General features: G+C 37.4%; 3 protein-coding genes across 5 annotated transcripts; 1 reads left to right on the top strand and 2 right to left on the bottom strand.

Moving 5' to 3' along the window:
• Positions 1-493: 493 nt before the first annotated feature.
• On the top strand, positions 494-3185 carry LOC107467521 (protein TIC 21, chloroplastic). Its single transcript, XM_016086642.3, has 4 exons — positions 494-878; positions 1137-1394; positions 1705-1908; positions 2771-3185. The coding sequence occupies exons 1-4, from the start codon at positions 576-578 to the stop codon at positions 2882-2884; spliced, it is 879 nt and encodes a 292-aa protein (XP_015942128.1). The 5' UTR covers positions 494-575; the 3' UTR covers positions 2885-3185.
• A 916-nt stretch (positions 3186-4101) lies between these two features.
• Positions 4102-6395, bottom strand: LOC107467555 (reticulon-like protein B11). Its single transcript, XM_016086682.3, has 6 exons — positions 6139-6395; positions 5739-5919; positions 5360-5501; positions 5181-5250; positions 4919-5076; positions 4102-4540 (listed from the first exon to the last, which is right to left on the bottom strand). The coding sequence occupies exons 1-5, from the start codon at positions 6197-6199 to the stop codon at positions 4919-4921; spliced, it is 612 nt and encodes a 203-aa protein (XP_015942168.3). The 5' UTR covers positions 6200-6395; the 3' UTR covers positions 4102-4540.
• A 444-nt stretch (positions 6396-6839) lies between these two features.
• Positions 6840-9179, bottom strand: LOC107467530 (uncharacterized). 3 transcript variants are annotated; one of them, XM_016086653.3, is made up of 3 exons: positions 8993-9179; positions 8600-8902; positions 6840-7354 (listed from the first exon to the last, which is right to left on the bottom strand). In XM_016086653.3, exons 2-3 carry the CDS (start codon positions 8837-8839, stop codon positions 7082-7084), a joined length of 513 nt encoding a protein of 170 aa, XP_015942139.1. In that variant the 5' UTR covers positions 8840-8902; positions 8993-9179; the 3' UTR covers positions 6840-7081. The 3 variants fall into 3 exon arrangements, with proteins under 3 accessions (XP_015942139.1, XP_052109983.1, XP_015942138.1); XM_052254023.1 differs by having other exon boundaries at positions 9005-9179; XM_016086652.2 differs by having other exon boundaries at positions 8997-9178.
• Positions 9180-9611: the final 432 nt, after the last annotated feature.

Raw genomic sequence — 9611 nt, 5'->3', positions numbered from 1 at the left:
AATTTTGGCCAATGAGTTATTGGATGAAATCTCACACCAATTTCACACCATTATATCATCATTAATAACTATTTACTGACTACCAATCATAAAAATTGTTAGCCCCTACCATTGCTGGTAAACCGTTCTACCATATGTTTGTTTGTTTAATTAAAGAAAACAAATACTTCCCTCCACAGAGGATAAATTTCACTTTACCTTATATACTTAATAATTCACATGTAGATACAACACTTTTACAAATCATAAGAAACTCAATTAATCCTATTCGAATGGAGTTTGGTAAACTGAATAAATTCTGTCTATTCGTTAATGAATTATTTAATTATTTTATTGGGTCATGGATCTAGTACTTGTACTCTTGGACGAAAGGCTATTGGGCTAGTTTTAATCATGGTAGTAAAAGAGGCCCAATCAATATTGAGTCATCGGAGATGGGCCCAATAATAGCTCTATTTTTTTTTTGGTGACGGATCTACAAAAGTCAAAACTGTTGGCAACTGAGAAAGCAGAAGACGGAGAAAGACCAGTGAGCAGCCAAACAGATTCTCTTCTTTTACAGAAATCAAACTGCAATGCAAACGCTACTTCCGCCGGCAACACACACCGGGAGGTTCACGGTGGCGCCGGCCGCGGCTCCGCTTTCAGCCTCCGCAATCTCCTCCTGTCGGATTCCCCGAACTATTCTCCGCGCGAATTTCCTTCCCTCACTCTCTCTGAAGCCTCTTCCCTCACTTGCACCTTCGTCTTCCTTGTTCGGTTCCTTTGTTTCTCGCCGTCCATGGAAGCTTCCCTTCACCGTCGTGAGCGCTTCCTCTCAAGTTTCTCAAGCTTACTCTCCCTCCAACGACGAATCAGAGAAAGCAAAACTTGATCAGGTACTCTCTCTCTCTTATCGCCGTCCGCATTTCTCTCTCTAAAGTTCCAATGAATGTATATTTCTGAATGTCAGAAGAATTTCCAGCTGCTTCGTAGCTCAGTGTCTCTAAATTATTGGATTGTAGAGTTGACTTCCTATCTCTAGGTTTTAAAATTGTAGTTTCATTGATGCGATTCGAAATGCATTTACGGCAAGGCAATGTTGCTTCGTGTTGATAACACTTATGGATGATACTGTTGCGGTTTGGATGGTGCAGGTGTCGAAGAGATTGGAGAAGACTGCGAGGTACTTCAAGCGATTGGGGAGCTTAGGGTTTTGGGGTCAGCTAGTGTGCACCGTGGTGGCTGCAGTTATACTTTCCTTTTCAGTTGTTGTCACCGGAAAAGTAACGTCGCCGGCTACGTTTTATGCAACTGCCGGTGGAATTGCGGCTGCTTTCATCTCAGTGTTTTGGTCGTTTGGTTATATTCGGCTGTCTGAGAAGCTTAGAAGAACTGCCAGCGACCCAACCAAGGTGCATTATCATTGTTATTTTTTATTTTGTGAATTATGAATGATTGAGATGATGTTGAATTCTAATGTGATTCATGCACTTCCGAATGTATAATTTCTGAATTCTGAGAATAGCTTACTTAGTTAGACGAAAATGCTGATTGTCCCAAGCATCTTCATCGTTTTCTGTCTATAATTCTGATATCAAAAACCAAAATAATTGACTCTGACTTTGATGTTTTTGTAAAACCACATCAACATTATTGATCTCATGTGGACCTTTTTTATGTGTGTATGACTGATAGTAGCTTACAATTTCACTGGTGTTTTAGGCACCCCCTCGTGCTGATGTAATTAAAAGCTTGAAAAATGGTATCGTAGTGAACCTTTTGGGAATGGGTGCTGCTATTCTTGGGATGCAAGCTACTGTTGGATTGTTGGTTGCAAAGGCTCTCACTTCCTCTGCCAACCCATATTATCAGGGAATATCTCCGGGCTACAGCCCTGTTCTTGCTTTGGATGTATTTTTGGTGCAGGTAAAGCATACTATGAATCCTTACTGTAGATGAAACCTTTTTTATTATCTTTGGTCTGATGTAGGACAGAGAGTCTTAGCTAGGTTATACCAAGAAATTGGAAAGTTTTGAGAGAAGAATATGTCAACAACCAATGGCTAGTTTTGTTAGTGTAACATCCAGGAAAAGAAAAATGTTCAATTAGTAATTCAGATAGAAACAGTTGTGCATATAAAGAAATGAAGAATAATGTCCGGCTAAGACTCAGATTCCATCTCTTTAAGTACAGACAATCACATTCTGGACATGGTTACTATTCTAAACTTAAAAAAAAAAACCCAAAATGTAATTGTTGACTCTTACTACAAACCCAAACCCATTAAGAATTTGGTGGAACTTGGATTATAGGACTGAGAGCAGAAACCACAGATCTCTTGTCACATAAATAACATCTTATGAAGTTATCTATTATAAAAAGATAGTAGGGGGCCTGTGTATGAATTGCAAACGACTTCTTATCTTGAGAAATCTGTAACACTCAGTATGAAACTTTCTGTGTGCTGCTTAGTGGTGAATGAAAAATTGGAAAGTCTTAGTGGACCTTATTAACTGTCATGTATCTGTAGCCTGTAGGTTTATTATATTCCATAACTGCATTTTCGTTGCAGTTAGTAAATTTCTTTCTTTTATTTTTGGCATTTTTCCCTTTTATTCTAAATTATCAGCCATGTCAATTTTCTTTGCAAGCAACTTCTTCTTATTGAGTTGGATACATCTGATGGCCACTGCTATTTGAGAATTATCAAGAAATTAAAAGAAACCTTTAGCTTATGAGACTGAGTAAATGTTATTGAAATGTTTGTTATCCTTCTTTGATTTACAGGCTTCCGCCAACACCATTCTTTCTCATTTTCTTGGGCTAGTTTTCTCACTAGAGTTGTTGAGATCTGTCACATTACCACCGTCAGAAGCAACTCCATTTCCCAAGTTTGCATAAGGTGTGCCTCAACATTAGTATTTTGGTCAACTATAAATATCACTCCCGTATGATAAAAGCACAGGGGGAAAAAATTTAAGAGTTCCCACATTTCCTGTAGTTGTTTTGTTAATGGACGATGCTCAGCCTTGATAAGGCATTTGGTAGTTCCAAGTTTTGTAAAATCCCAGCAATATTTCTAATAAGCTTCTCACCAATTAACACTTGTAAGAAATGATTGTACATTAGACCTGCGGTACCATCCTTGGGTATTTGTATTTTTTTTTCTTTTTGCGTAAAAAATATAATCATGCTTCTCCTATCTCTGGATGTAGAGGTTTATTTGAGGAACAAGGTTTGTCTTGTTAGCGTCGATTCTGGACGTAGTTTTTGCAGTTGTCACTTTTTAAAAATAATCCGAGATTTGTACAGGATTCGTTTTTCTGTTCATGCTCAGTAGTAAGTATTCACATGGGGTTTTATGAAGGTATTTGGTCGAGCTTGGCATATATTAAAGCCTTGAGGAGAAATTGCAAAATAAAATATCCAGACTAAACCAGTATAGGAAGGAAGAATAACTGTTTTTCACTTCTCACATAGCTGATCCTGAAGCAGTCCTTTTACTTCATACACAAGGTTTCCGTTGAACTTGTACCAATACGGATATATAAAATTATTTAGTGTTATTTGCTGCTATTTTTATTGATAAGTGGTAAAGATCTTCAAAACAAAGGCATACTGCATAAATCTTGGTGGGTCTGTCTGGGGTTTATATAATAATTTGTATGACGGAAATAAACATGCCTTAGTAGCTAGTACTGGGGATAAGGCTCTATCTAATTCTTGGGGACCTAAAATTTGGAGGAAGTGTGCAATATTGCTCAATAATAAACGTGAATTTGAATAGACTTGTTTGTACTGTGGTTAACGATTTACTTGGTTGTAAATTTCAATATCTAAATATTATGTACGAATAACATACGTATTGCGTAACGAAGGAAAAGTGGAAAACCGTTTGTCTAAAATATACCAACAATTATACAGGAAACCAAACTTCGTGGTCGAGGAAGGAAACGACCGTCACCAATCAAAACATGCGTCTTGCTGGGAGCAATGACAAAAATGTGGCAGTAAGCCACACATTTAGTTAATTCTTTTGATTCTCATTACTACATTCCTACTTAGAACAATAAACAGATGATAAACAGAAAAAAAGAGGTTGGGGGGAGGGAAAAAAATTTAGAAGATGATAAATACTTCCAGTAATTATCATATAACGAAATACCAACCTAATCAAAATCTTTTCGTGGCCAAAACCAATCTTACAATCGTGAAGAAACAAATAGATAGGCAAATTCTCCCATGTCCTTTGTTTTCTTTCTATTTTTCTTCCCTTCCTGATCCAGTAATCTATTCCAAAGTGAAGCATAACAAGGGTAACATACCCAACTAAAAAATTCCAAAGAAAGCATCTTCCAATGGGTACCATATAAAATTGGAAGAGAATATTACCTACGCTGCAGCTATTTGTCAATCTTGCGTCTCAAGAATTACCATACCATCTAACCATCAATTAAAACAGCGAGAACATCCCAGCTAAAGAAAAACCTCAAGTACTTCATATGTTAAGCACTCATTTATACGCCCCTAAATCGACTTCGCTTGTCCATGTGCACCCTGAATTTCATACTTGAAGAAGTTAACCCAAAGATTCAGGTAGACCATTTTAAGGTTTTTAAGATAATGCTTCATTCATATTGCTTATAAAACTCAGTTATGATTGTTAAATCAGTTAAAATGATTAATCAAAACAGTCATCTGCTTAAAACAGAGAGATGTAAGACAAAAGGACAGAAATGATCAACATACACCAAACTAGCATTATGCATATATACTACCAGTAGAAGCAACATAAGATTGCGTTTGTACTTGGTATAGCAAAAATTGAAACATTTCATCACATAGATAAATTGCTTACAAAAATAAGACCGCAATATTTGCTCTTCTAACAACTATCAGGTTCAAATATGAAAAATGAAGGTACATGTTGCTTACCTACTGCACCTTCTTTTCTTTGTTTGACAGTTTTGGAATCTTGCTTGAAATCCTTCTATAATGTGGCTCAATAATTCCATTTATCATGTACAGCTTAGCATCGATTTGGTCCTGGAACTTGTCATACAAAACAGGAACTGACAAGCTTAGAAGAACACCTATCAAGAAAATTATTGAAATATCAGCAGCAAATTAATGCAGGCAAAAACTATGTAAAAAATATAATATCCGTGTACAAAAGCTAAAGAAGTAGAGAGCCTACCAATATAGATTAAAGTCAGGAAGTTGAACAGACCACCAATAAAAGATATTACCCACAATGCACAGGCAACCTGATTCAACATGTTCACATACCGAACTATCACGATAAGTACCGATCCCAAAATTAAACGCATTGAATTCGGCAATACAAAAAGATGAGAGAAAACTATAGCCGCATACCTGTAGGCAAAGGAGCAAATTCCTCTCGATAGCTATGTCATGTGCAATGGACAATGCACGATTTATCCAAATTTGAAGCACGTCAGCAACCTTGGCAATGGTTTGCTCAGAAATCTCCAGATCAGGTAGAGGAGGAAGAGGCCTGAATCATAGAATCAATTTCAGATGAAACAAAAAGCATACTGAAAAATGAGACCTACACAATATATCTCTGAAAATTTCAGAACACTGCACTCTTAAAATTAATCCATGTGCACATTTTATTAGCACAGTAAATAGAGCATAAATCACTTTTAGTCATGAATATCATAAATTAACAATAGAAATGATATTTTAGCAGATACGATTCAGCGTAAAAATTGAAATAGAAATGTGATACCTATTAAGAACTCTAGCAGATTTGGCCCACAAGAAGAGAATAACGACGAGAAGCAATATTACATTGGCCACGAATGACAAGAAATTATAGCCAGCTCGTTCGAAGAGGTACCACAAAGCGGTAGCCGAAGCAAGAACAACACCTGCGCCACACCAATTCTTCCAAAGCAACACATCGGCAACTGCCACAAATTCAAATCACAAACCGAAACACATGAAATACAAACCAATCAGCTTCTAATTTTTTCTACGGAGAAATCTATCAATCGCATCGTTACGGAACAGAGCTATAGGAACAGATCGTTTTCCTGACTATCAACAACAGAAGTGAAGGATCCATTGCGGAATTGGATTTGTTTAGAAGACGAAATCAGAGAGAGAGAGAGAGAGAGAGAGATAACCTGGGCCAGCGCCGAGGGCGTGGTGAACGGAAATGCGTTGGCAAGGTGTGGTTTCTCCCATTGGCGAAGGTTGTACGGAGAGTGAGTGAGTGAGTGGTGGCGCGTCGCGACTGTCGAGTATAACAACCAGCGGAGACTCAGACGTTACTAACAGACACAGTTGCGGTTACGGTGGCTCTTTCTTCTTTCCGTTTTTGCTCATCCCACGCATGCCTTTCTCCCTGTGCTTCGGTGCTTCCAATACCAAACACTGAAATACGAAACTCCGCTTTCACCTGCCCATTAATAAGATGGGCCTCACTTGGGCTTTCTTCAGCCCATTATTCTCCTAAATGTCTCTATGATGGACCACGAGCAATTATGGCCCAAAACTAAACTTTTTTTTTCTATCAACTCTTATAAATAAAAACCCACCATAACGATGTTAAAATATCATGTCTATAGTCATCAAATCAGTCTGAATTATTTTACATATCTCTAATATGCATTTTGTATTTTAAGTTTTTAACATAAACTCCATGCAAATAGCTGTTTTAATGGTTAATTTTCAGTATATGTTGTATGACAAGTTGGTTCGTCTAACTTTCCATATCAAAGCTTGCTTATGCTTAAAGGTTTTACTTATTTACGCATGATTTAGTCACATCAGTAACAAGTAAGTGGCACGCTTCTTTTAACCACAGAGCTTTGAAACAACGATGTTCGTTCAGGAGAGAAACTTCATCTTAAATTTTGTGCTAAAGTTTATACAATAGAAAACATACAATTCTAATTTAATTTTAGTTTGGAGGAAGAAGCTTGACGTAGAAAATCAGTCAATCTCACAGCAACATGATCTTCTTACAAAGAAACCCATGCAACATCACAAATCAATTCGGCCTCAAGTCAAAATCCACCTAGCTTGAACCAAATTTCAAGTGTTTGAGTACAACTAAAGCTTGATCTAAGGTGCTGCCTCTTCATCTTTATCAGAGTCTCCATCATCTGAAGTATCTTCTTTCTCTGGCTGCTCTTCTCCGCTGTTTAATTTCATCTTCTTCTCCTTTTTCCTTTGCTTCTTCTTTTGACGCTTTGCTCTTTTCTTTGCCGTCCGTTCTTCTGCAGCTTTTAGCCTTTCCTCCCTTCTCATTTTAAATTCTGCTAGCTCTTTCCTCTTCTGGTAGTCAACCTCCATCCTAGCAAGTCGATCTTGCTCCTTACGCCGCATTTGCCGATACTATTACAAACAGAATTTGAAGAGTGTTAAAAAACAGTCAGAACAAATTATTTATCACCTTCCGAGTTATTGATTCATAACAGATAAGAGAACAGCTAAATTCTCATAAGTTACAAATATTATGTAGGCCCAATCACTCACTAGAAAAACAAGAAAATCAATGAACAGATGACAGATGCCCAAAACATAATTAAAGACAAGAAATCTCAGGTGCAAGAAATGATGTATCAGCATCATCAACAATGTCGCTTAAAAACAAATTACAGAAGCAAGCTAAATCCCTTTAAGTGGCCAAAGCACTAACAAAGTTTGTGCAATAGAAAATGATACTCGAAACCAAAAAATTCAAAAGTCATTTGCATTTGAAAAATCAAGAACACCCATCAAATGAGCTAGTAGCCTTCACTTAACAAACATGCAATGATCAAGATCAACATTTTTGCCAATCAGTTCGCATCAAACATCCATATGAAACTTCACGATATGTTTTACAAACTGAGCTTTGAGATTTAATTATCCAAATAGGAGACTTGTATATTATTTTTTTGGTATAGGAGAGTTATACATTCTTAAAAGTGCTATTTCGATGCAAAAAATTATTACTCACAATGAAAAATTTATACAGGACACTTTAAGCCCTCCCCTTCCATTCTAACCCCTGCAAGTACAAACTAACAGTAATCCTCGCCTCCTTGCATAAACGTTCAACTTATAGAACTTCTGCGCCCTACCGTCCTTCTGAGCTTCATACATGTGGAGTTTCAGCTATGCATCTATCCTCCTCATTATGGTTCCTTCTGAGCCTCATGCATGAGAAGTTTCAGCTATGCATCCATCCTCCTTATCACTACCAAAAGAATTGAATAATGCAGTGATCTAATAGGCAAACAATAGATACAGTTGCAGCATCCCTTCATGCTGCTTTTGTCATCTTGTTACAATCCAAAATGGGGCATGATTCATTTACTGCAGCCCTATCCACAAACCAAAACTAAAATTTCCTACTCCCACTCATGTCCTTTTGTAATTACTGTTTGTGTATATAGATTGAACCAAACAGTTTGTATTGATTGCTCCTGAATCAAGAATCTTAGATTCTTAGTGCAAGTTCTACTACAAATATGAGGGCATCATTTGCCATTGATAAACACTAATACGGTAATACCATTAATCAAACAACTAAACCACAAGGGAAGTTCTTATTTCTTTATTTCAAAAAATAAATGCAGAAAACAGCATTCGTACCTGGTGGAAGTCACCGGAGCCAGAACCGGCAGAACTACCGGAGGTGTTGCTGACACGCACGGGGACGTTATCGATAATACGGCGTAGCTTGACTTCCAGGTCCTCCTCTTCCTCCTTGAAAGTCACCGGTGTTGTGTATTCCACTAAGGCATTCGAAGATGATGGCGCTAGCGGCGGTTTTGAGCTTCCAGGCACTGCAACCATCTGAAAGTCACCGTCTTTGGGTTTGCCCGTCGACATATCTGGGATTTACCAAAACCCTAATAATTGTGGTGTGCTCCTCTCATTAGTCTTTATCAAAACCTAAATGGTAACCAAAACAACAGTAAATATCATCCAGACTATATACTATAAATTACTTCATCATGTACCAAAAGAATAGCGAAGTGGTACTTGCATATTTACAAATTTCTGCAAGTTTGGAGATCTTGATAAAAATTTTGCGAAGCTGAGAAGCTGCGATGGATGAGTGCCGAGTTGTGGCGGTGAGAACGAGAAGCTACGATGGAGGCTAGAATGAGGGCGGCTGACTGGCTGTGAATCTGGGACAATCAGTTAATTAACTCGGGTCTCAGAGCTCACCGCTAGAAATCACTAGTTCTCAACCGACTGGGCCAAAGACTGAGCCTTGACCCTAGCCCGGTTGAATTAATAGACCGGATAGCAATTTTAACCTTTGGGTCTGACCTGATATCAAACCGGGCCAACTTTAGCCCAAACACACCGGATCTAGGCGGAGCCTTTGCTTTGGATAATGCCGATCGGGCTTACCCCTAAGTAGTACGGATATTTACAGTACGATTTGGCTTGATTTTAACTCAAAAAATTCATCAAATTTAAATACTAATTTTGTTTATGTTCGATTTTAATTGAATATTTTTTTTAAATAATCCGATCTAATTTTAAGTAATTTGGATTTTATAAAATTTGTGGTTTTGTTAAATTAAAAAAATAAATAATTATACAAAATAAATTTTAACATCAAATCTTAAATAATTAATAATAACATAAT

The sequence above is a fragment of the Arachis duranensis genome, chromosome 9 (genome assembly GCF_000817695.3).
Source record: "Arachis duranensis cultivar V14167 chromosome 9, aradu.V14167.gnm2.J7QH, whole genome shotgun sequence".
Taxonomy (NCBI): domain Eukaryota; kingdom Viridiplantae; phylum Streptophyta; class Magnoliopsida; order Fabales; family Fabaceae; genus Arachis; species Arachis duranensis.
Note: the sequence above shows the minus strand (reverse complement) of the source record. Positions and strands in the feature narration are given on the sequence as shown.